At 52.4% G+C, this 26,852-nt stretch overlaps 1 protein-coding gene across 3 annotated transcripts in view; it reads right to left on the reverse strand.

The window, feature by feature from the left end:
- METTL17 (methyltransferase like 17) overlaps positions 1–26,852 on the reverse strand; it is a 144,374-nt gene that overhangs the window by 63,446 nt on the left and 54,076 nt on the right. For all 3 annotated transcript variants that reach the window (XM_075319920.1, XM_075319921.1, XM_075319922.1), the window contains 2 exons: positions 21,580–21,667; positions 19,504–19,585 (listed from right to left, as the gene is read on the reverse strand). In XM_075319920.1, coding sequence (XP_075176035.1) covers positions 19,504–19,585; positions 21,580–21,667 — 170 coding nt within the window. The remainder of the gene's footprint in view (positions 1–19,503; positions 19,586–21,579; positions 21,668–26,852) is intronic.

Below are 26,852 nucleotides of genomic sequence, written 5' to 3' on the forward strand. Positions count from 1 at the left end.
GACACACAAAGTACTACACTTAAAAGTGTAGCTCCTCCCCCTGAGCTTATACACCCCCTGGTAGCCAGTCCCAGCCAGTTTAGTGCAAAAGCTGAAGGAGAATAGCCACCCACAAGCAGAACAGAGCAAGAGCCGGAACAACCGGAGACTCTGTCCACAACAACAGCCGGTGATAACACGCGGAACAAGAAATTGCCAACAGGCAACAGGGAGGGTGCTGGGTCTCCCAATACGGAACTATAAGAAAAAGAATTTACGGTAAGTAAACAAAATTCTCTTTTTCTTTATCATTCCTTTGGGAGACCCAGACCTTGGGACGTTCCAAAGCAGTCCCTGGGTGGGAATAAACAGAAAAACTAAGAAGTAGGCAGAACCTAACTTCACAAATGGGCGACAGCGGCCTGAAGGATGCGTCTGCCCAAGCTCGCATCTGCCGAAGCATGAGCATGCACTTGGTAGTGCTTCGAGAAGGTATGCAGGCTAGTCCAAGTGGCAGCCTGACAGACTTGTTGAGCCGTAGCCTGGTGCCTAAAAGCCCAAGAGGCACCGACAGCTCTGGTCGAGTGTGCCTTGATCCCCGGCGGGGGAGGCACCTGAGTACTCTTGTAGGCGTCCGAAATGGTCGATCTAATCCAACGGGCTAAGGTCGGCTTAGAAGCAGGGAGGCCCTTGCGCCGACCTGTGGTTAGCACAAAAAGAGAGGTGCACCGCCTAAGCGCAGCGGTGCGAGACACATAGATCCGGAGAGCACGCACCAGATCTAGAGTATGCAGCGCTTTCTCAAAGCGATGAACAGGAGCCGGACAGAAGGAAGGTAGGGTAATGTCCTGGTTAGGGTGGAAAGGAGAGACCACCTTAGGAAGAAAGTCCAGAGTCGGACGGAGAACCACCTTGTCTTGATGAAAGACTAAAAAAGGTGACTCCGAAGAGAGCGCAGCCAAATCAGAGACTCTCCTGAGAGAAGTTATGGCAACCAGAAAGGCCACTTTCTGAGAAAGACGATACAAAGAAACCTCCCTAAGAGGCTCAAAAGAGGGTTTCTGCAATACCGTGAGGACCAAGTTAAGGTCCCACGGATCCAAGGGCCGCCGATACGGCGGAATGATGTGAGACGCGCCTTGCATGAAGGTGCGGACCTGAGCCAGCCGGGCGAGACGCCGCTGGAACAGAACTGACAGAGCTGAGACTTGTCCCTTGAGAGAGTTGAGGGACAGTCCTAGCTGCAGACCGGACTGTAGAAAAGACAGAAGGGTCGGCAAAGAGAATGGCCAAGGAGGATGGCTGGTAGAGCGACACCAGGACAGGAAAATTTTCCAAGTCCTGTGATAGATCTTAGCGGAGGAAGCCTTACGGGCCCGAGTCATAGTGGAGATGACTTCAGGAGGAATACCAGAAGCCGTCAAAATCCAGGACTCAAGAGCCACGCCGTCAATTTGAGAGCCGCAGAATTCGGGCGGAAAAACGGACCTTGCGAGAGTAGGTCTGGACGGTCCGGGAGATGCCACGGCATCTCTGCGGACAGGTGGAGCAGGTCCGGATACCAAGCTCACCTGGGCCAGTCCGGTGCAATGAGGATGACTCGACGGCCCTCCATTCTGATCTTGCGCAGGACTCTGGGCAAGAGAGCTAGAGGGGGAAACACGTAAGACAGACGAAACTGGGACCAGTCTTGAACCAGAGCGTCCGCGGCGAAGGCCTGAGGATCGTGGGAGCGAGCCACATAAACAGGAACTTTGTTGTTGTGACGGGATGCCATTAGGTCCACGTCCGGAGTGCCCCATTTGCGGCAGATTGACTGAAACACTGCCGGGTGCAGGGACCACTCGCCACCGTCCACGCTTTGACGGCTGAGATAATCTGCCTCCCAGTTTTCCACGCCTGGGATGTGGACTGCGGATATGGTGGACTTGGAGTCCTCCGCCCATTGGAGGATGCGTTGTATCTCCATCATTGCCAGGCGGCTGCGTGTCCCGCCTTGGTGATTGATGTAGGCAACCGCTGTCGCGTTGTCTGACTGGACTCGAATGTGCCTGCCCGCCAACAGGTTGTGAAAAGCTAGGAGAGCTAGAAGCACGGCTCTGGTTTCCAGCACATTGATTGAAAGGGCTGACTTGGACGGAGTCCAAGTGCCCTGCGCTCTGTGGTGGAGACATACCGCTCCCCAGCCGGATAGACTGGCATCCGTGGTGAGAATCACCCAGGAAGGGGCCAGGAAGGAGCGCCCTTGGGACAGGGAGAGGGGCCGAAGCCACCACTGAAGGGAGCTCCTGGTCCGTGGCGACAGAGCCACTAACTTGTGTAAGGAGGAAGGCCGCTTGTCCCAACAGCGGAGAATGTCCAGCTGCAGGGGACGCAGATGGAACTGGGCAAAGGGAACAGCCTCCATGGATGCCACCATTTGACCCAGCACCTGCATCAGACGCCTGAGAGTATAACGGCGGGGCCTCAGAAGAGAGCGCACCGCCAGCTGGAGTGACAGCTGTTTGTTTAAGGGCAACTTCACTAGAGCCGACAAAGTCTCGAACTGCATCCCTAGGTACGTGAGACTCTGGGTCGGAGTCAGAGTGGACTTGGGAAGATTGACAAGCCACCCGAATTGGGCTAGAGTGGCGAGAGTGAGCGAGACACTCCGCTGACAGTCTGCGCTGGATGAAGCCTTGACTAGAAGGTCGTCCAGGTAAGGAATCACTGCCAACCCCTGGAGGTGCAGAACCGCAATCACTGCTGCCATGACCTTGGTGAATACCCGAGGGGCCGTGGCTAACCCGAAGGGGAGAACCACGAATTGGAAATGATCTTCTCCTATTGCAAAACGTAGCCAACGCTGGTGTGAAACTGCAATTGGCACATGCAGATAGGCATCTCTGATGTCGATGGACGCCAGGAAATCCCCTTGGGTCATTGAGGCAATGACTGATCGCAGAGACTCCATGCGAAAGTGCCGCACCTGAACATGCTTGTTGAGAAGCTTGAGATCCAGGATGGGCCGGAAGGTACCGTCCTTTTTGGGAACTAGGAAGAGATTTGAGTAGAAACCTCTGAACTGTTCCCGGGCGGGAACTGGTACAATTACTCCGTTGGCCTGCAAGGCTGCCATGGCCTGTGAGAAGGCGGCGGCCTTGGAGCAGGGGGGAGTTGAGAGAAAAAATCTGTTTGGCTGGCTGGAAGAGAATTCTATCCTGTAGCCGTGGGAGATGATATCTCTCACCCACTGATCGGAGACGTGTTGAAACCAAGCGTCGCCAAAGTGGGAGAGCCTGCCACCGACTAAGGACGTTGCCGGAGCGGGCAGAGAGTCACGAGGAGGCTGCCTTAGTGGCAGGACCTCCTGCGATCTTCTGTGGACGCGCTTTTGGGCGCCAGTTGGATTTCTGGTCCTTAGCTGAGTTAGCGGACGAGGCGGAGAGCTTAGAGGATGACCAGTTGGAGGAACGAAAGGAGCGAAACCTCGACTGATTCCTACCCTGGGCAGGTTTCCTGGTTTTGGTTTGTGGAATGGAAGTACTCTTCCCGCCAGTAGCTTCTTTGATAATTTCATCCAGCTGTTCTCCGAACAGTCGGGACCCAGCAAAAGGGAGCCCAACAAGGTATTTCTTAGAAGAAGCATCTGCCTTCCACTCTCGAAACCACAAGATCCTGCGGATAACGAGGGAGTTAGCCAAAGCCACCGCAGTGTGGTGAGAAGCCTCCAGCATGGCAGACATGGCATAAGATGAAAAAGCTGAAGCTTGAGAAGTTAAGGCAACCATCTCGGGCATAGATTCCCTGGTGAGGGAATGCATCTCCTCTAGAGAAGCAGGGATGGCTTTGAGAGCCCACACTGCTGCAAAAGTCGGGGAAAACGCGGCCCCCGCCGCTTCATACACAGATTTGGCCAGAAGGTCAATCTGACGGTCAGTGGAATCCTTAAGGTAGGTGCCATCAGCCACCGACACAACGGTCCCGGCTGAGAGCCTAGACACCGGAGGGTCTACCTTTGGGGAATGAGCCCACTCCTTGACCACCTCAAGTAGAAAGGGAAAACGGTCATCAGAACCACGCTTTGGGAAGCGTTTGTCAGGACAGGCCCTGGGTTTGGTCACAGCGGCCTGAAAACTGGAGTGGTTAAAGAACACACTCTTTACTCTCTTAGGCGAGGTAAACTGGTGCTTTTCTGCCAGAGAGGGTTGCTCCTCTAATACTGGCGGATTGAGATCCAGTACAGAATTAATGGAAGCAATCAAGTCACTAAGATCTGAGTCACCCTCGGAAAGATCAATGGGGTACATGGAGTTAGCCTCCGAGCCCCCTGTAAAGGCGGCATCCTCATCCTGCGAGTCAGCTCTTGAATCAGAGCCACGGGATGAGGAAGGAGAGGAAACCCTGCGTCTCCTCTTAGGAGGACGGGGTCTGGGCCCTGATGATGAATCCTCTGTGAGCTCCGGTGGACGGAAGTCAGATGATAGAGATCCTAAGGGACCCTTAGCAGTAGAGGCACCCTGTGAAGGGGGCTGATGCATATTCAATAAAGTCCTGGACAGAAGTCCCATGGACTCAGCAAAAGACTGGGAGATAGACCTAGAAAAGGATTCTACCCAAGCCGGGGGTTCAGCCACAGGTGCAGGAGCAGCCTGAGAGACCACTGGGGGTGAGACTCCAGGCTGTGGCACCGCCAAGTTAGAGCAGACATCACAATGTGGATAGGTGCTCGGTTCAGGCAGCAAGAGCTTACATGCAGCGCATACAGTATAAAGCTTTGGAGCCTTGCTCCTCGTGTGAGACATGCTGCTGGAGTGGGGACAGCTTCTACAAGAGAATGAACCCCAGAGAGTATATACAGAGGTCCACAACCAGAGACCGGTTGTGGCTTACCAGACCGCTGGCAGCGGTGTTGTGTGCCCTCCAGATCCCGAAGTCCGGACCCCCAATGCACAGCACCTCAGCAGGGATGCAGAGTGCAGGCCAGCGCAGAGTGAACCCTGTCTGAGAAAATGGCCGCCAGAGCGAAGAGAGGGGGCGGGACTTGGGGCGTTCCTGTAGGAGAGCGGGATCTGGAGGGCCATAGAGACCTACAGGGGAGGAGACACGCACAGCAGTGGGGAGTGTCCCTCCCCTGTGCAGGACGGTCGCCGGGAGGAGCCGAGCCTGTCCCTCTGCATGAGTGACATGCGAGGGCAGTGAACAGAAACTAGGCCTCCGGCAAAGCCGGGGCCTAAATTTGAGCGGCGAGGCCGACGCGCAGGCACCATCGGCGCGGTTCTCGGGCGACAGCTAGAGAACCCGCCGGAAATGCCAAGATAAATACAGTAAGCACACTCTCCCCATACAATAAAGCACAGGGACCCCCAACATATGAACGTCTCAGGTACTTAGCTGCTGAAACGCAGGGCCAGGTCCCTGAGGATGAGTGCTCCGGTCCAGCAGGATCCTAAAGGGCTGCGGATGGAGACCGGTCTCCTGCCAGGCATGGAGACCGCGCTGGCTCCCACTTCAAGCCAGAGCCCAGGAGGCATGGTGAAGGAGCACGGCATGTAAGGCTCCAGCCTTGGAATCAGCCTTACAACACCACCGACACAGTGGGGTGAGAAGGGACATGCCGTGGGTCCAGACGTGGACCCGCACTTCTTCAATCTCATTCCAAAAAGGAAAAAATCATATGAGAATGCATGTGTGGATGTATGCCTCCTGAACACAAAGTGATAAACTGGCTGGCACTGGCTCACCAGGGGGTGTATAAGCTCAGAGGGAGGAGCTACACTTTTAAGTGTAGTACTTTGTGTGTCCTCCGGAGGCAGAAGCTAAACACCCAAGGTCTGGGTCAACCAAAGGAATGATAAAGAAATAACATGGGCTCCCCCCCATTTTTCATATCCAGCACAGAATCAGCAGCAGCTGCAGGCTGCAACCCTCAGCTCTCTGCTGTACCTTGGCTGGTTTATGAAAAATAGAGGGGATCTCACACTTTTTTTTTAATTATTTGATTTATTAAAAAAAAAAAATGACGTGGGATCCCCTCATTTTTCTAATACCAGCCAAGGTGCAGCAGACAACTGAGGGCTGATATTATTAGGGTGGGAAGGGCCATCATTTTTTGGCCCTTTCCAGCCTAACAATAGCAGCCCACAGCCGTCCCAGAATTGGCGCATCCATAAGATGTGCCAGTTCTGGTGCTGGATCCGGCTCTTCCTGTTGCCCTGGTGCGGTGGCAATCGGGGAAATAAGGAGTTAATGGCAGCAGCCCATAGCTGCCACTAAGCCCTAGGTTAGTGATGTCTGTCGCTCCACAGCTGGAGTCCTCCAGCTGTCACAGCAAACCACCCAAGAGACTGAAGTGAGCAGCGCGATCGGCGGTGCCGTCACTCAGGTGTTTGATGTCACAGCTAGAGTCCTTCACCACTGATAGAGCGACTCTCTTCAGTGCTGTACGATTTAGACACGCCCACCGGCGGATGTGATTGGTTGCAGGCAGACAGCTGTCACTCAGCATGGGGGCTCGTCTGACTGCAACCAATCCCAGACGGGGGAGCAGTGTGACAGCCGGTGATCGGTGAGTATGTAGTGCTTTGGGACAAAGAGAGAGAGCACAAGGGAAACAGAGACACCGACACTCACGGACACGAGTATGGGCACCACACTGACACTGACACTGCACAGACACACGGACACGACACACAAACACCGGAATGTCAAAATCACTCCAGCATTGATTTTGTCATTTTGGAACTAAGTTGGTGAGCTACGTTTTTGTTGAGAAAACTGCAGGTAAAACGCATGCAAAATGCATGCCAAAGAAGGGAATTTTGTTTACTTACCGTAAATTCCTTTTCTTCTAGCTCCTATTGGGAGACCCAGACAATTGGGTGTATAGCTTCTGCCTCCGGAGGCCACACAAAGTATTACACTTTAAAAAGTGTAACCCCTCCCCTCTGCCTATACACCCTCCCGTGCATCACGGGCTCCTCAGTTTTGGTGCAAAAGCAGGAAGGAGGAAACTTATAAATTGGTCTAAGGTAAATTCAATCCGAAGGATGTTCGGAGAACTGAAACCATGAACCAAAAGAACAATTCAACATGAACAACATGTGTACACAAAAGAACAACAGTCCGAAGGGAACAGGGGCGGGTGCTGGGTCTCCCAATAGGAGCTAGAAGAAAAGGAATTTACGGTAAGTAAACAAAATTCCCTTCTTCTTTGTCGCTCCATTGGGAGACCCAGACAATTGGGACGTCCAAAAGCAGTCCCTGGGTGGGTAAAAGAATACCTCGATAAAAAGAGCCGAAGACGACCCCCTCTTACAGGTGGGCAACCGCCGCCTGAAGGACTCGCCTACCTAGACTGGCGTCTGCCGAAGCATAGGTATGCACCTGATAGTGTTTCGTGAAAGTGTGCAGACTAGACCACGTAGCTGCCTGACACACCTGCTGAGCTGTAGCCCGGTGCCGCAATGCCCAGGACGCACCCACGGCTCTGGTAGAATGGGCTTTCAGCCCCAAAGGAAGCGGAAGCCCGGAAGAACGGTAGGCTTCAAGAATCGGTTCCTTGATCCACCGAGCCAAGGTTGACTTGGAAGCCTGCGAACCCTTACGCTGGCCAGCGACAAGGACAAAGAGCGCATCTGAACGGCGCAGGGGCGCCGTGCGAGACACGTAGAACCGGAGTACTCTCACCAGATCTAATGAGTGCAAATCCTTTTCACATTGGTGAACTGGATTAGGGCAAAATGAAGGTAAAGAGATATCCTGATTGAGATGAAAAGGGGATACCACCTTAGGGAGAAATTCCGGAACAGGACGCAGAACCACCTTATCCTGGTGAAAAACCAGGAAGGGGGCTTTGCATGACAGCGCTGCCAGCTCCGACACTCTACGGAGCGATGTAACTGCCACTAGAAATGCCACCTTCTGCGAAAGACGTGATAAAGAGACATCCCGCAGCGGCTCGAAAGGTGGTTTCTGAAGAGCCGTTAGCACCCTGTTAAGGTCCCAGGGTTCCAGCGGACGCTTGTAAGGTGGGACTATGTGGCAAACTCCCTGCAGGAACGTGCGGACCTGCGGAAGCCTGGCTAGACGCTTTTGAAAAAATACGGATAGCGCCGATACTTGTCCCTTGAGTGAGCCGAGAGACAAACCCTTGTCCATTCCGGATTGAAGGAATGAAAGAAAAGTGGGTAAGGCAAACGGCCAGGGAGTAAAACCTTTATCAGAGCACCAGGATAAGAAGATCCTCCAAGACCTGTGATAGATCTTGGCAGACGTTGGTTTCCTGGCCTGTCTCATGGTGGCAATGACATCTTGAGATAACCCTGAGGACGCTAGGAGCCAGGACTCAATGGCCACACAGTCAGGTTGAGGGCCACAGAATTCAGATGGAAAAACGGCCCTTGTGACAGCAAGTCTGGGCGGTCTGGAAGCGCCCACGGTTGACCCACCGTGAGATGCCACAGATCCGGGTACCACGACCGCCTCGGCCAGTCTGGAGCGACGAGAATGGCGCGACGGCAGTCGGACCTGATCTTGCGTAACACTCTGGGCAGCATCGCCAGAGGAGGAAACACATAAGGCAGTCGAAACTGCGACCAGTCCTGAACTAACGCGTCCGCCGCCAGAGCTCTGTGATCCTGAGACCGTGCCATGAATGCCGGGACTTTGTTGTTGTGCCGTGACGCCATGAGATCGACGTCCGGCGTTCCCCAGCGGCGACAGATCTCTCGAAACACTTCTGGGTGCAGAGACCATTCCCCCGCATCCATGCCCTGACGACTGAGAAAATCTGCTTCCCAGTTTTCTACGCCCGAGATGTGAACTGCGGAGATGGTGGAGGCTGTGGCTTCCACCCACTGCAGAATCCGCCAGACTTCCTGGAAGGCTTGACGACTGCGAGTGCCGCCTTGGTGGTTGATGTATGCGACGGCAGTGGCGTTGTCTGACTGGATACGGATCTGCCTGCCCTCCAGCCACCGATTAAAAGCCAATAGGGCTAGATACACTGCCCTTATCTCCAGAATATTGATCTGAAGGGATAACTCTATCGGAGTCCAGGTTCCCTGAGCCCTGTGGTGGAGAAAAACCGCCCCCCACCCTGACAGGCTCGCGTCCGTGGTGACCACAGCCCAGGTTGGGGGTAGGAAGGATTTTCCCCGCGACAGAGAGTTGGGAAGGAGCCACCACTGAAGTGACGTCTTGGTTGCAAGGGAAAGAGAGACATTCCTGTCGAGAGAAGTCGACCTCCTGTCCCATTTGCGGAGAATGTCCCACTGGAGTGGCCGCAGATGGAATTGCGCGAAGGGCACTGCCTCCATCGCTGCCACCATCTTCCCCAGGAAGTGCATGAGGCGCCTCAAGGGGTGTGACTGACCCCGAAGAAGAGATTGCACCCCCGCCTGCAGAGAGAGCTGTTTGTCCAGCGGTGGCATGACTACCGCTGACTGAGTATGAAACTCCATCCCGAGGTAAGTCAGTGATTGGGTCGGTGTCAACTTGGATTTTGGGAAGTTGATGATCCACCCGAACTGCTGCAGCGTCGCCAGAGCGACGGTAAGGCTGTTTTGACACGCCATCTGAGAAGGTGCCCTGACTAGAAGATCGTCTAAGTAGGGAATCACCGAGTGGCCCTGAGAGGGTGTTGGACCGCCACCACGGATGCCATGACCTTGGTGAACACCCGTGGGGCTGTCGCCAGGCCGAAAGGCAATGCCACGAACTGAAGGTGTTCGTCCCCGATGGCGAAACGCAAAAAGCGTTGATGTTCGGGTGCGATCGGCACATGGAGATAAGCATCCTTGATGTCGATCGATGCTAGGAAGTCTCCTTGTGACATCGATGCGATGACCGAGCGGAGAGATTCCATCCGAAACCGTCTGATGCTCACATGTCTGTTGAGTAGTTTGAGGTCCAGAACGGGACGGAATGAACCGTCCTTCTTTGGTACCACGAACAAGTTGGAGTAAAAGCCGCGACCGTGTTCCTGGGGGGGGAACAGGGATCACAACTCCTTCTGTCTTCAGAGCGTCCACCGCCTGGAAAAGTGCATCGGCCCGCGCGGGGGGCGGAGAGGTTCTGAAGAAACGAGTCGGGGGACGAGAGCCGAACTCTATTCTGTAACCATGAGACAGAATGTCTCTCACCCATCGGTCTTGAACATGTGGCCACCAGGCGTCGCAAAAGCGGGAGAGCCTGCCACCGACCGAGGATGTGGTTCGGAGATGCCGAGAGTCATGAAGAGGCCGCCTTGGAGGCATTGCCTCCGGCGGGTTTTTGGGGGCGTGACTTAGCCCGCCACGCCTTTCTCCGGCCTGTTGGACGAAGAGGATTGGGACTTGGCGGAGGGTCGAAAGGACCGAAACCTCGATTGTATTTTCCGTTGCGGAGGTCTCTTCGGTTTGGACTGGGGTAAGGAGGAGTCCTTTCCCTTGGATTCCTTAATAATCTCATCCAATCGTTCGCCAAACAATCGGTCGCCAGAAAACGGCAAACCGGTTAAGAACCTCTTGGAAGCCGAGTCTGCCTTCCATTCGCGCAGCCACATGGCCCTGCGTACTGCCACAGAATTAGCGGACGCCACCGCTGTACGGCTAGCAGAGTCTAGAACTGCGTTCATGGCGTAGGAAGAAAAAGCTGACGCCTGAGAAGTCAAAGACGCAACCTGCAGAGCAGAATTACGTGTGAGACACGTGTCAGACAAGCTGAGATAGCTTGGAGTGCCCACACGGCTGCAAAAGCCGGGGCAAAAGACGCGCCCGTGGCTTCATAGATGGATTTCACCAGGAGCTCTATCTGCCTGTCAGTGGCATCTTTTAGCGATGAGCCGTCTGCAACCGATACCACAGATCTAGCCGCCAATCTAGAGACTGGAGGATCCACCTTGGGACATTGAGCCCAACCCTTAACTACGTCAGAGGGGAAGGGGTAACGTGTGTCAGTAAGGCGCTTAGTAAAGCGCTTGTCCGGAACCGCTCTGGTCTTCTGGACAGCATCTCTGAAGTTAGAGTGATCGAAAAATGCACTCCGTGTACGCTTAGGGAACCGAAACTGGTGTTTCTCCTGCTGAGAAGTCGACTCCTCTACAGGTGGCGGCGGGGGAGATAGATCTAACACCTGGTTGATGGACGAGATAAGGTCATTTACTATGGCGTCCCCTTCAGGTGTATCAAGATTGAGAGCAACGTCAGGGTCAGAGCCCTGAGCTGCGACGTCCGCCTCGTCCTCCAGAGAGTCCTCAAGCTGGGAACCCGAGCAGCGTAAAGAAGTCGGGGAAGATTCCCAGCGAGCCCGCTTAGCTGGTCTAGGACTGTGGTCCGGGCAGGAGTCCTCCACGTGAGACCTAGGGCCCCCCCTGGGGGCGCGCTGCGGTGCGGACAAAGAGGGGCCTGGAGGCGACGATCCAACAGGGCCCGGGGCCTGTGTAAGGACCGGTCTGGACTGCAAAGCTTCTAGCAGCTTGGCAGACCATTTGTCCATAGACTGAGCCATGGATTGTGAAAGTGACTCAGAGAGTTTCTCAGCAAAAACGGCAAACTCTGTCCCGCCTGGACTGGGGGAGCAGGGGGGTCTACCTGAGCCGAGGGTCCTACTAGTGACCGAGGCTCCGGCTGAGCAAGTAAAACAGGGGTCGAGCATTGCTCACAGTGAGGGTAGGTGGAACCCGCAGGTAACATAGCCGCAAAAGAGGTACAGGTCGCAAAATAACCCTGTGCCTTGGCACCCTTGCTCCTTGTGGATGACATGCTGTTGTCTCCTAGGAGAGTGATCACTGAGGGTATATAGGAACAGGTATATAGCCCGACCGAACAGAAATATATATATATATATATATATATATATAGTATCTATTCCGGCACCCTAAGGGGACCAGCACCGGGTGACCGGTGTGGCTTACCGACCGCTAAAAAGCGGAGCGTGTGTCCTCCAGATTCCCTGGCTTAGGTCTCCCAGAGTTGCAGAGCTCTTTCCAGGTAATCCTCCACCGGCAGAATGCTAAAAAGATGGCTGCCGGAGCTCTCTGGGGAGGAGTGTAGCCGTGGGCGGCGCTAAAAAAGTGCGGGAATCTGGGGTCCCCACAGTGATCAGTGAGGGGGGAGGAAACATACAGGATGCTCCGGCCCTCACATCCGACGTCAGGTCGGCAGTCCCGCCCTTACCCCTGACAGACAGGCCCGGGGGCGGGAGTTTGGCTACTAGGCCGCAATGAAGCCGGGGACTAAATTTAAGACCGCGGCCGACAAGCAGGCGCGGTCGGCGCGGAAGTCCGCCGGTCTTCACAAATCAGCAGCTGCTGCAGCGTCCGGGATGAAGGCGCTCCATGCACAGTCCCCATGGGGACACAGAGTACCTTATAGATGCAGGGCCCGGTCCCTGAGGATGAATAGACTCCTGTCCGGCAGATTCCCACAGGGGCTGCGGAGGGAGCCCGGTCCCAGTGGATGGATGACCGGTCAGGATCCCACTTCTCCCAGAGCCGCTAAGGGATGGTGAAGGAAAACGGCATGAGGCTCCGGCCTTTGTACCCGCAATGGGTACTTCAACCTTAACAGCACCGCCGACGTAGTGGGGTGAGAAGGGAACATGCCGGGGGCCCCGTGGGGGCCCACTTTTCTTCCAACCGATATAACTAATCTGAGAATGCATGAGTGGATGTGTGCCTCCTTCCACACAAAGCATAAAACTGAGGAGCCCGTGATGCACGGGAGGGTGTATAGGCAGAGGGGAGGGGTTACACTTTTTAAAGTGTAATACTTTGTGTGGCCTCCGGAGGCAGAAGCTATACACCCAATTGTCTGGGTCTCCCAATGGAGCGACAAAGAAAGCACCAATTTGATAGCATGCATTTTTCCTTGCGTTTTTGATGCCCTCATTGATTTCAATGGGTGACAAAAACGCAAGAAAGAATGAACATGCTGCATCTTTTTTGTCACAAACTTTTGACAAAAAAACCGCTGACAAATAAACTGCAATGTGCGCACAGCAAATCTGACTTCTCATAGACTTTGCTGGGAAGTCAAATGTCAGAAAGTTTTGGACAACAAAACTGCACCAAAAAACGTGGCAAAAACGCGACAAAGAAGGGAATTTTGTTTACTTACCGTAAATTCCTTTTCTTCTAGCTCTAATTGGGAGACCCAGACAATTGGGTGTATAGGCTATGCCTCCGGAGGCCGCACAAAGTACTACACTTAAAAGTGTTAGGCCCCTCCCCTTCTGCCTATACACCCCCCGTGCTCCCACGGGCTGCTCAGTTTTGGTGCAAAAGCAAGAAGGAGGAAAAATAATTATAAACTGGTTTAAAGTAACTTCAATCCGAAGGAAACTCGGAGAACTGAAACCATTCAACATGAACAACATGTGTACACAAAAAAACAGGGGCGGGTGCTGGGTCTCCCAATTAGAGCTAGAAGAAAAGGAATTTACGGTAAGTAAACAAAATTCCCTTCTTCTTTTTCGCTCTATTGGGAGACCCAGACAATTGGGACGTCCAAAAGCAGTCCCTGGGTGGGTAAAATAATACCTCGTAAGAGAGCCGTAAAACGGCCCTTTCCTACAGGTGGGCAACCGCCGCCTGAAGGACTCGTCTACCTAGGCTGGCATCCGCCGCAGCATAGGTATGCACCTGATAGTGCTTCGTGAAAGTGTGCAGGCTCGACCAGGTAGCCACCTGACACACCTGTTGAGCCGCAGCCTGGTGCCTCAAAGCCCAGGACGCTCCCACGGCTCTGGTAGAATGGGCCTTCAGCCCTGAGGGAACCGGAAGCCCAGCCGAACGGTAAGCTTCGATAATTGGCTCCTTGATCCACCGAGCCAGGGTTGATTTGGAAGCCTGTGACCCTTTACGCTGGCCAGCGACAAGGACAAAGAGTGCATCCGAGCGGCGCAGGGGCGCCGTACGAGAAATGTAGAGTCTGAGTGCTCTCACCAGATCTAACAAGTGCAAATCCTTTTCACATTGGTGAACTGGATGAGGATAAAAAGAGGGTAAGGAAATATCCTGATTGAGATAAAAGGGGGATACCACCTTAGGGAGAAATTCCGGAACCGGACGTAGAACCACCTTGTCCTGGTGAAAAACCAGAAAAGGGGCTTTGCACGACAACGCTGCTAGCTCAGACACTCTCCGAAGAGAAGTGACTGCTACTAGAAAAACCACTTTCTGCGAAAGTCGTGAGAGGGAGATATCTCTCATTGGCTCGAATGGTGGTTTCTGAAGAACCATCAGCACCCTGTTTAGATCCCAGGGTTCTAACGGCCGCTTGTAAGGTGGAACGATGTGACAAACTCCCTGCAGGAACGTGCGTACCTGTGGAAGTCTAGCTAGGCGCTTCTGGAAAAACACAGAGAGCGCTGAAACTTGTCCCTTAAGGGAACCGAGCGACAAACCCTTTTCCAGTCCAGATTGAAGGAAGGACAGAAAAGTAGGTAATGCAAATGGCCAGGGAGAAAAACCCTGAGCAGAGCACCACGACAGGAAAATTTTCCACGTCCTGTGATAAATCTTGGCGGACGTTGGTTTCCTAGCCTGTCTCATAGTGGCAATGACTTCTTGAGATAACCCTGAAGACGCTAGGATCCAGGACTCAATGGCCACACAGTCAGGTTGAGGGCCGCAGAATTCAGATGGAAAAACGGCCCTTGAGACAGCAAGTCTGGTCGGTCTGGTAGTGCCCACGGTTGGCCGACCGTGAGATGCCACAGATCCGGGTACCACGACCTCCTCGGCCAGTCTGGAGCGACGAGGATGGCGCGGCGGCAGTCGGCCCTGATCTTGCGTAACACTCTGGGCAACAGTGCCAGCGGAGGAAACACATAAGGGAGCTGAAACTGCGACCAATCCTGAACTAAGGCGTCTGCCGCCAGAGCTCTGGGATCTTGAGACCGTGCCATGAACGTTGGTACCTTGTTGTTGTGCCGGGACGCCATGAGGTCGACGTCCGGCACCCCCCAGCGGCAACAGATCTCCTGAAACACGTCCGGGTGAAGGGACCATTCCCCTGCGTCCATGCCCTGGCGACTGAGATAATCTGCTTCCCAGTTTTCCACGCCTGGGATGTGAACTGCGGATATGGTGGAGGCCGTGGCTTCCACCCACATCAAAATCCGCCGGACTTCCTGGAAGGCTTGTCGACTGAGTGTGCCGCCTTGGTGGTTGATGTATGCCACCGCTGTGGAATTGTCCGACTGAATTCGGATCTGCTTGCCTTCCAGCCACTGCTGGAACGCTTTCAGGGCAAGATACACTGCCCGAATTTCCAGAACATTGATCTGAAGCGAGGACTCTTGCCGGGACCACGTACCCTGAGTCCTGTGGTGGAGAAAAACCGCTCCCCACCCTGACAGACTTGCGTCCGTCGTGACTACTTCCCAGGATGGGGGTAGGAAGGATTTCCCCTTTGATAATGAAGTGGGAAGAAGCCACCACCGAAGGGAAGCTTTGGTCGCCTGAGAGAGGGAGACGGTCCTGTCGAGGGACGTCGGTTTCCTGTCCCATTTGCGTAGGATGTCCCATTGAAGAGGACGCAGGTGAAACTGCGCGAAAGGGACTGCTTCCATTGCTGCCACCATCTTCCCCAGGAAGTGCATGAGGCGCCTCAAGGGGTGTGACTGGCCTTGAAGGAGAGATTGTACCCCTGTCTGTAGTGACCGCTGCTTGATCTGCGGAAGCTTCACTATCGCTGAGAGGGTATGAAACTCCATGCCAAGGTATGTGAGCGATTGGGCCGGTGTCAGATTTGACTTTGGAAAATTGATGATCCACCCGAAACTCTGGAGAGTCTCCAGGGTAGCGTCGAGGCTGTGTTGGCATGCCTCTTGAGAGGGTGCCTTGATCAACAGATCGTCCAAGTACGGGATCACCGAGTGACCCTGAGAATGGAGGACCGCTACTACAGTAGCCATAACCTTGGTGAAAACCCGTGGGGCTGTTGCCAGGCCGAATGGCAGTGCCACGAACTGCAGGTGTTCGTTTCCTATGGCGAAGCGCAAGAAGCGCTGGTGCTCTGGGGCAATCGGAACGTGGAGATAAGCATCTTTGATATCGATCGATGCAAGGAAATCTCCTTGGGACATTGAGGCGATGACGGAGCGAAGGGATTCCATCCGGAACCGTCTGGTCTTTACGTGTTTGTTGAGAAGTTTCGGGTCTAGGACAGGACGGAAAGACCCGTCCTTCTTTGGGACCACAAACAAGTTGGAGTAAAAACCGTGGCCCTGTTGATGAAGAGGAACAGGGACCACCACTCCTTCTGCCTTCAGAGTGCCCAGCGCCTGCAGAAGAGCCTCGGCTCTCTCGGGAGGCGGAGAAGACCTGAAGAATCGAGTCGGGGGACGAGAGATGAACTCTATCTTGTAACCGTGAGACAGAATGTCTCTCACCCAGCGGTCTTTTATTTGTGGCAGCCAGGCGTCGCAAAAGCGGGAGAGCCTGCCACCGACCGAGGATGCTACTAGAGGAGGTCGAAAGTCATGAGGAAGCCGCCTTGTTAGCGGTGCCTCCAATGTTCTTTTTAGGACGTGACTTAGACCGCCATGCATCAGAGTTCCTTTGTTCTTTCTGAGACCTTTTGGACGAGGAGAATTGGGACCTGCCCGCGCCCCGAAAGGACCGAAACCTCGCCTGCCCTCTCCTCTGTTGGGGAATGTTCTGTTTGGGCTGGGGTAAGGATGTATCCTTTCCCTTGGATTGTTTGATGATTTCATCCAGACGCTCGCCAAACAGCCTGTCGCCAGAAATTGGCAAACTGGTTAAGCGCTTTTTGGAAGCAGAATCTGCCTTCCATTCCCGTAGCCACAAGGCCCTGCGGAGTACCACCGAATTGGCGGTCGCCACCGCCGTACGGCTCACAGAGTCCAGGACAGCATTAATAGCGTAAGACGCAATTGCCGAGGTCTGGGTGGTAATGGATGCCACTTGTGGCGCGGCCGTGCAAGTGGCTGCTTCAATTTGCGCTTGACCTGCTGAGATAGCTTGCAGCGCCCATACGGCTGCGAATGCTGGGGCAAAAGAAGCTCCGATAGCTTCATAGATGGATTTCAACCAGAGCTCCATCTGCCTGTCAGTGGCATCTTTGAGCGAGGCCCCATCTTCCACTGCAAGTATGGATCTAGCCGCCAGTCTGGAGATTGGAGGATCCACTTTGGGACATTGAGTCCAACCTTTAACCACGTCCGGGGGGAAAGGATAACGTGTATCCTTAAGGCGCTTAGAAAAACGCTTATCTGGACAAGCATGGTGATTCTGGATTGCCTCTCTGAAATCAGAGTGGTCTAGAAACATACTCTGTGTCCGCTTGGGAAACCTGAAACGAAATTTCTCCTGCTGAGAAGCTGACTCCTCCGCCGGAGGGGCTGAGGGAGAAATATCCAGCAACTGATGGATGGACGCAATAAGATCGTTTACTATGGCGTCCCCGTCTGGAGTATTAAGATTGAGAGCGCTCTCAGGATCAGAATCCTGATCAGCTGTCTCCGCATCATCAACCAAAGATTCCCCCCGCTGAGACCCTAAACAATATGATGTCGAGGGAAATTCTAAGCGAGCCCGCTTAGTCAATCTGGGGCTGGGGTCTAAGTCAGAACCCTCAGACTGGGATGTAGGAGATACCCCGGGAGGACATCGTTGGTCCAACTGAGGGGGGCCCGGGAACAACGATTCAACAGGGTCCCGTTGCTGAGATACCGGCCTGGACTGCAAGGCTTCTAGTATCTTAGCCATAGTCTCAGAGAGTTTAGCAAACTCAGTCCCCGTCACCTGGACAGTGTCAACAGGTGTCTCCCCCTGGGCCCCTCTTAGCATAGGCTCCGGCTGAAGAAGTGGCACAGGGGTCGAACACTGCACACAATGAGGGTCAGTGGAACCTGCCGGTAGTGGGGTCTTACAAGCGGCGCAGGCAGCATAATAAGCCTGTGTTTTTGCACCCCTGCCTTTTGTGGGCGCCATGCTATAGTTTTCCTTGAGTTACACAAAAGGGTATATAGCCAGAATGCACTGTGCTCATACAGTGTAAAGTATATATGATACACAAATAATGTACCAATACACTACAGCACCATGGGGCTAGCACCAACAGGTGCTGCTTACCAGCCGCCTAAAGCGGTTGTGAGGCCACCAGAGACCGTGTCTGGGTCTCCCAGGACTTGTCCCTCTTCTGCAGCGTCGGTGGAGCTGACAGGAATGGCTGCGGCGTCCTGACGAGATGAGGGAGCTGTGGGCGTGGCCGAGAAGGAGCGCGAACTGGTGCTCACACCGTGCACAGTGAGGGGGGTGGAGTATGTAAATCATACTCCAGCCCTCAGAGCTGCTCGCTCCGTGCAGCGTCCCGCCCTTCCCCCTGCCTGTCAGGGCTGAGGGCGGGAGAAAAGTAAACTAGGCCGCAAGGAAGCCGGGGACTCCAGTAATAAACGCGGCCGCCGTAAAAGCGCGGCCGGCGTGAAAGTCCCCGGCGAACTACAAGTCCCAGCCGCGCCGCAGTGTCCCATGGCAGCGGCGGTTAGTGCGGTAGCCCTTACATATAAACACACTCAGCGACGCTGAGTGTGTAATGGCACATATAGACCCGGTCAGCGCCGCGGTCCCCGGTGCACTAGCACACCCAGCAAAGCTGAGGTGATGCCGTGCGCGGTCCCCACAGGGATACAGAGTACCTCCAAGATGCAGGGCCATGTCCCTGAACGATACTCGGCTCCTATCCATCAGGCTCCACAGGAGTTGTGGATGGAGCACGGTCTCAGTGCCTGGAGACCGGTAAGATCCCACTTCACCCAGAGCCCAGAGGGGGATGGGGAAGGAAAGCAGCATGTGGGCTCCAGCCTCCGTACCCGCAATGGATACCTCAACCTTAACAACACCGCCGACAAGAGTGGGGTGAGAAGGGAGCATGCTGGGGGCCCTATATGGGCCCACTTTTCTTCCATCCGACATAGTCAGCAGCTGCTGCTGACCAATCTGTGGAGCTGTGCTGTGCGTGTCTGACCTCCTTCGCACAAAGCAAAAACTGAGCAGCCCGTGGGAGCACGGGGGGTGTATAGGCAGAAGGGGAGGGGCCTAACACTTTTAAGTGTAGTACTTTGTGCGGCCTCCGGAGGCATAGCCTATACACCCAATTGTCTGGGTCTCCCAATAGAGCGAAAAAGAAAAACGCAGCGTGCGCATGTAGCCTAAAGCTTGCAATGCGGTTATTTTTCTGCGCCATGTGGGTGGTGGGCAGTCAGTATGTGATATTATATTTGGGGTTTTTGTTTTTGTCTTAGTCTAGTCCTGACAAAGGTCAACTAGTCAGTAATGGAAGTGCATGTTAAGCCTGGCGCTGTTGATTGGCAAGTATTAAAAGTATTGAATTTGTGCCACTAATGAGATTTATCATCCATTCACAGGATAGAAAATAAATGTAATTCATGGTGCAGCAGTGTAATAAGGGCACAGTGATGTATACCTATGTAATACATATTTTACTCCTGCCTAGATAAAAATACTACTCAAAATAACTAAAACAGCTATTCTTACTTCTACTGAAAAACATCTAAGACAACCTCCATCCTCACCTCTTGTAGTGCTCGAGATACAGCAGCAAATCCTCCATCAAAACGTGCGGCTAAGTACACCAAACCAAACTGCTCTGTGTAGCTGTGACAAAGAAGACATTGTAAAAATATTTATCACACAGAAACTGAAAAAAGTCAAGCTATAACAACTCTTAATAATACTATCATAACTAGTGTAATTAAAGAGGACCTTTCACTTACTTATTCATGTTGAACTGGGCACCTTTTTTAAAAAAAAAATAAATAAATAAAAAAATTTGTGTGTGTGTGTATATATATATATATATATATATATATAGCTCTGACAAAAATTAAGAGACCGCTGCAAAATGTTGCCAGTTTTTCAGATTTTTCTCTTTATGGGTATATTTTGGAGTAAAATGTAAGTTGTTTTTTTATTCTACAGGTAAAATATATATCTTTGTACGGTGTTAGCCAGTAGAGATAAAAAAAATTCTTTAAAAGAACGGAGACTCCTCAGTGGTTTATACCTTTTAATGGCTAACTGAAAAGATGGTAATAATAGCAAGCTTCGGAAACTACTCAGGTCTCTTCATCAGGTATGGTATAACACAAAATCTGAAGAATATAAATATGTGACTCTTCAGATTTTGTGTTATTCTGAGCCTGATGAAGAGACGTGAGTAGTCCTGAAAGCTTGCTATTATTACCATCTTTTCAGTTAGCCATTAAAAGGTATCAACCACTGAGGACTCCTGACAACATGTCTCCGAATGTCCTCTACTTCATCCACTCCTGGTGCACAATTGTAAGCAGTTCTTCTTTGTTTGATGGTTTGTGACTATCCATCTCCCTCTTGATTACATTCCAGAGGTTTTCAATGGGCTCAGGTCTGCAGATTGGGCTGGCCATGACAGGGTTTTGATGTGGTGGTCCTTCATCCATACATTAATTGACCTAGCTGTGTGGCATGGCGCATTGTCCTGCTGGAAAAAAACAGTCCTCAGAGTTGGGGAACATTGCCTGAGCAGAAGGAAGCAACTGTTTTTCCAGAATAACCTTTTATGCGGCTTCATTCATACGTCCTTTGAAAAGTTTAATCTGCCCAATTCCAGCCTTGCTGAAGCATCCCCAGATCATCACCAATCCTCCACGAAATTTCACAGTGGGTGCAAGACACTGTGGCTTGTACGTCTCTCCAGGTCTCTGTCTAACCATTAGACAACCAGGTGTTGGGCAAAGCTGAAAATTAGACTCATCAGAGAAGATTACCTTACTCCAGTCCTCTATGGTCTAATCCTTATGGTCTTTGGCAAACTTCAGCCTGGCTCTCCTTTGCTTCTCAGGCTTTTTTCTAGCTTTACATGACTTGAGCCCTGACTCTAGGAGCCTGTTACGAACTGTTCTTGCCATGCACTTCACTCCAGCTGCTTCCTTTTGGAGGTCACTCGAGGTCATCCTGCGGTTGCTGAGTGACAGCCGAATAAGATGACAGTCATCCCGGTCAGTGGAGAGTCACTCTTGCCCTCTGTCGGTTTGTACTCTGGTTGGAATTCAACTGACGCTGGAATGGAATGGCTGCCAGACATGTAGAGAAGCTGATTTTCATAAAAATGTGCATTGGTCTCTTAATTTTTGCCAGAGCTGTGCATATATATATATATATATATATATATATATATATATATATATATATATATATATATGTCTCTGTTACATAGGTTTTAGCAATCAGACTGTTTGGCACCTGATAATTCAAGGGGGGTTTTTACATCCAAGTGGGTATTAGATAATTTTCACTGGAGGTGTATACTTCTTCTTCCTGAATGAGTTTGTCCAATCATAAGCTGGCAGCAACACTCAAAGAAACGAAATTTAGAAATCCCTCCAATCTTGAGAACAGAGAGGAGTTTTCATAAGTGGTGATTTACAAAGTTGCTTATTTTTGCATTGACTTGCCATTTGTACCTTTTATGATCTTTAGACAATCCCTTTAACAATGAACCATTGCACAAACTCTCATTTCCAAAAAATCAAAGCAATAATTATCAAGTAGAAATGCCCATAAAGGCTAGTGGGTGATTAACAAAAAAAACTGTCCACAAATCTCCTTACTTTAAAGGCTGCCAGTGATAACTCTTCTTCCGTAAAGAACTCAAGACATCATTTTTCAACTTTTCTTCTTTTTGATAAATATTTAGATCTGAAAGAAACAAAAATAAATCATAAACAAACATAGGATATGTGAAAGAAGGGAATTTTGTTTACTTACCGTAAATTCCTTTTCTTCTAGCTCTAATTGGGAGACCCAGACAATTGGGTGTATAGGCTATGCCTCCGGAGGCCGCACAAAGTACTACACTTAAAAGTGTTAGGCCCCTCCCCTTCTGCCTATACACCCCCCGTGCTCCCACGGGCTGCTCAGTTTTGGTGCAAAAGCAAGAAGGAGGAAAAATAATTATAAACTGGTTTAAAGTAACTTCAATCCGAAGGAAACTCGGAGAACTGAAACCATTCAACATGAACAACATGTGTACACAAAAAAACAGGGGCGGGTGCTGGGTCTCCCAATTAGAGCTAGAAGAAAAGGAATTTACGGTAAGTAAACAAAATTCCCTTCTTCTTTTTCGCTCTATTGGGAGACCCAGACAATTGGGACGTCCAAAAGCAGTCCCTGGGTGGGTAAAATAATACCTCGTAAGAGAGCCGTAAAACGGCCCTTTCCTACAGGTGGGCAACCGCCGCCTGAAGGACTCGTCTACCTAGGCTGGCATCCGCCGCAGCATAGGTATGCACCTGATAGTGCTTCGTGAAAGTGTGCAGGCTCGACCAGGTAGCCGCCTGACACACCTGTTGAGCCGCAGCCTGGTGCCTCAAAGCCCAGGACGCTCCCACGGCTCTGGTAGAATGGGCCTTCAGCCCTGAGGGAACCGGAAGCCCAGCCGAACGGTAAGCTTCGATAATTGGCTCCTTGATCCACCGAGCCAGGGTTGATTTGAAAGCCTGTGACCCTTTACGCTGGCCAGCGACAAGGACAAAGAGTGCATCCGAGCGGCGCAGGGGCGCCATACGAGAAATGTAGAGTCTGAGTGCTCTCACCAGATCTAACAAGTGCAAATCCTTTTCACATTGGTGAACTGGATGAGGATAAAAAGAGGGTAAGGAAATATCCTGATTGAGATGAAAGGGGGATACCACCTTAGGGAGAAATTCCGGAACCGGACGTAGAACCACCTTGTCCTGGTGAAAAACCAGAAGAAGGGAATTTTGTTACTTACCGTAAATTCCTTTTCTTCTAGCTCCTATTGGGAGACCCAGACGATTGGGTGTATAGCTACTGCCTCCGGAGGCCACACAAAGCATTACACTAAAAAGTGTAAGGCCCCTCCCCTTCTGGCTATACACCCCCAGTGGGATCACTGGCTCACCAGTTTTAGTGCAAAAGCAAGAAGGAGGAAAGCCAATAACTGGTTTAAACAAATTCACTCCGAAGTAACGTCGGAGAACTGAAAACCATTCAACATGAACAACATGTGTACCCGAAAAACAACCAAAAATCCCGAAGGACAACAGGGCGGGTGCTGGGTCTCCCAATAGGAGCTAGAAGAAAAGGAATTTACGGTAAGTAACAAAATTCCCTTCTTCTTCGGCGCTCCATTGGGAGACCCAGACGATTGGGACGTCCAAAAGCTGTCCCTGGGTGGGTAAAATAATACCTCGTAAGAGAGCCGTAAAACGGCCCTTTCCTACAGGTGGGCAACCGCCGCCTGAAGGACTCGTCTACCTAGGCTGGCATCCGCCGCAGCATAGGTATGCACCTGATAGTGCTTCGTGAAAGTGTGCAGGCTCGACCAGGTAGCCGCCTGACACACCTGTTGAGCCGCAGCCTGGTGCCTCAAAGCCCAGGACGCTCCCACGGCTCTGGTAGAATGGGCCTTCAGCCCTGAGGGAACCGGAAGCCCAGCCGAACGGTAAGCTTCGATAATTGGCTCCTTGATCCACCGAGCCAGGGTTGATTTGAAAGCCTGTGACCCTTTACGCTGGCCAGCGACAAGGACAAAGAGTGCATCCGAGCGGCGCAGGGGCGCCATACGAGAAATGTAGAGTCTGAGTGCTCTCACCAGATCTAACAAGTGCAAATCCTTTTCACATTGGTGAACTGGATGAGGATAAAAAGAGGGTAAGGAAATATCCTGATTGAGATGAAAGGGGGATACCACCTTAGGGAGAAATTCCGGAACCGGACGTAGAACCACCTTGTCCTGGTGAAAAACCAGAAGAAGGGAATTTTGTTACTTACCGTAAATTCCTTTTCTTCTAGCTCCTATTGGGAGACCCAGACGATTGGGTGTATAGCTACTGCCTCCGGAGGCCACACAAAGCATTACACTAAAAAGTGTAAGGCCCCTCCCCTTCTGGCTATACACCCCCAGTGGGATCACTGGCTCACCAGTTTTAGTGCAAAAGCAAGAAGGAGGAAAGCCAATAACTGGTTTAAACAAATTCACTCCGAAGTAACGTCGGAGAACTGAAAACCATTCAACATGAACAACATGTGTACCCGAAAAACAACCAAAAATCCCGAAGGACAACAGGGCGGGTGCTGGGTCTCCCAATAGGAGCTAGAAGAAAAGGAATTTACGGTAAGTAACAAAATTCCCTTCTTCTTCGGCGCTCCATTGGGAGACCCAGACGATTGGGACGTCCAAAAGCTGTCCCTGGGTGGGTAAAGAATACCTCAAGTTAGAGCTGCGAAGACAGCCCTCCCCTACGGGGAGGCAACTGCCGCCTGCAGGACTCTTCTACCTAGGCTGGCGTCCGCCGAAGCATAGGTATGCACCTGATAATGTTTGGTGAAAGTGTGCAGACTCGACCAGGTAGCTGCCTGGCACACCTGTTGAGCCGTAGCCTGGTGACGCAATGCCCAGGACGCACCCACGGCTCTGGTAGAATGGGCCTTCAGCCCTGATGGAACCGGAAGCCCAGCAGAACGGTAGGCTTCAAGAATTGGTTCTTTGATCCATCGAGCCAGGGTGGCCTTAGAAGCCTGCGACCCCTTGCGCTTACCAGCGACAAGGACAAAGAGTGCATCCGAACGGCGCAGGGGCGCCGTGCGGGAAATGTAGATTCTGAGTGCTCTCACCAGATCTAACAAATGTAAATCCTTCTCATACCGATGAACTGCATGAGGACAAAAAGAAGGCAAAGAGATATCCTGATTAAGATGAAAAGAGGATACCACCTTCGGGAGAAACTCCTGAATGGGGCGCAGCACTACTTTGTCCTGGTGGAAGACCAGGAAGGGAGCCTTGGATGACAGCGCTGCTAGCTCAGACACTCTCCGAAGAGATGTGATCGCTACCAGGAAAGCCACTTTCTGTGATAGTCTAGAAAGTGAAACCTCCCTCAGAGGCTCGAAGGGCGGCTTCTGGAGGGCAACTAGCACCTTGTTCAGATCCCATGGATCTAACGGTCGCTTGTACGGGGGTACGATATGACAAACCCCCTGCAGGAACGTGCGCACCTTAGAAAGACGTGCTAGACGCTTCTGAAAAAAGACGGATAGCGCCGAGACTTGCCCTTTAAGGGAGCCGAGCGACAGACCTTTTTCTAACCCAGATTGCAGGAAAGACAGAAAGGTAGGCAATGCAAATGGCCAGGGAGACACTCCCTGAGCAGAGCACCAGGATAAGAATATCCTCCACGTTCTGTGGTAGATCTTAGCGGACGTGGGCTTCCTAGCCTGTCTCATGGTGGCAACGACCCCTTGGGACAATCCTGAAGACGCTAGGATCCAGGACTCAATGGCCACACAGTCAGGTTCAGGGCCGCAGAATTCCGATGGAAAAACGGCCCTTGGGACAGTAAGTCTGGTCGGTCTGGTAGTGCCCACGGTTGGCCGACCGTGAGATGCCACAGATCCGGATACCACGCCCTCCTTGGCCAGTCTGGGGCGACGAGTATGACGCGGCTGCAGTCGGATCTGATCTTGCGTAGCACTCTGGGCAAGAGTGCCAGAGGTGGAAACACATAAGGGAGCCGGAACTGCGACCAATCTTGCACTAAGGCGTCTGCCGCCAGAGCTCTGTGATCGCGAGACCGTGCCATGAAGGTTGGGACCTTGTTGTTGTGCCGGGACGCCATCAGGTCGACGTCCGGCCTTCCCCAGCGGCGACAGATTTCCTGAAACACGTCCGGGTGAAGGGACCATTCCCCTGCGTCCATGCCCTGGCGACTGAGGAAGTCTGCTTCCCAGTTTTCTACGCCGGGGATGTGAACCGCGGATATGGTGGAGGCCGTGGCTTCCACCCACATCAGAATCCGCCGGACTTTCTGGAAGGCTTGCCGACTGCGTGTCCCCCCTTGGTGGTTGATGTATGCCACCGCTGTGGAGTTGTCCGACTGAATTCGGATCTGCCTTCCTTCCAGCCACTGCTGGAAGGCTAGTAGGGCAAGATACACTGCTCTGATCTCCAGAACATTGATCTGAAGGGTGGACTCCTGGTGAGTCCACGTACCCTGAGCCCTGTGGTGGAGAAAAACTGCTCCCCACCCTGACAGACTCGCGTCCGTCGTGACCACCGCCCAGGACGGTGGTAGGAAGGATCTTCCCTGTGATAATGAGGTGGGAAGAAGCCACCACTGCAGAGAGTCTTTGGCTGTCTGGGAAAGGGAGACTTTCCTGTCCAGGGATGTAGACTTCCCGTCCCATTGGCGGAGAATGTCCCATTGAAGTGGGCGCAGATGAAACTGCGCAAATGGAACCGCCTCCATTGCCGCCACCATCTTCCCGAGGAAGTGCATGAGGCGTCTTAAGGAGTGCGACTGACTTTGAAGGAGAGCCTGCACCCCAGTCTGTAGTGACCGCTGCTTGTCCAGCGGAAGCTTCACTATCGCTGAGAGAGTATGAAACTCCATGCCAAGATACGTCAGGGATTGGGTCGGTGACAGATTTGACTTTGAGAAGTTGATGATCCACCCGAACGTCTGGAGAGTCTCCAGTGCAACATTCAGGCTGAGTTGGCATGCCTCTTGAGAGGGTGCCTTGACAAGTAGATCGTCCAAGTAAGGGATCACAGAGTGTCCCTGAGAGTGCAAGACTGCTACCACTGCCGCCATGACCTTGGTGAACACCCGTGGGGCTGTCGCTAAACCAAATGGCAGCGCTACGAACTGGAGATGGTCGTCTCCTATCACGAAGCGTAGAAAGCGTTGGTGCTCTGTAGAAATCGGCACGTGGAGATAAGCATCTTTGATGTCTATTGATGCTAGGAAATCTCCTTGAGACATTGAGGCAATGACTGAGCGGAGGGATTCCATCCGGAACCGCCTGGCGTTCACATGCTTGTTGAGCAGTTTCAGGTCCAGAACAGGACGGAATGAGCCGT

The sequence above is a fragment of the Anomaloglossus baeobatrachus genome, chromosome 1 (genome assembly GCF_048569485.1).
Source record: "Anomaloglossus baeobatrachus isolate aAnoBae1 chromosome 1, aAnoBae1.hap1, whole genome shotgun sequence".
NCBI classification, from domain to species: Eukaryota; Metazoa; Chordata; class Amphibia; order Anura; family Aromobatidae; genus Anomaloglossus; species Anomaloglossus baeobatrachus.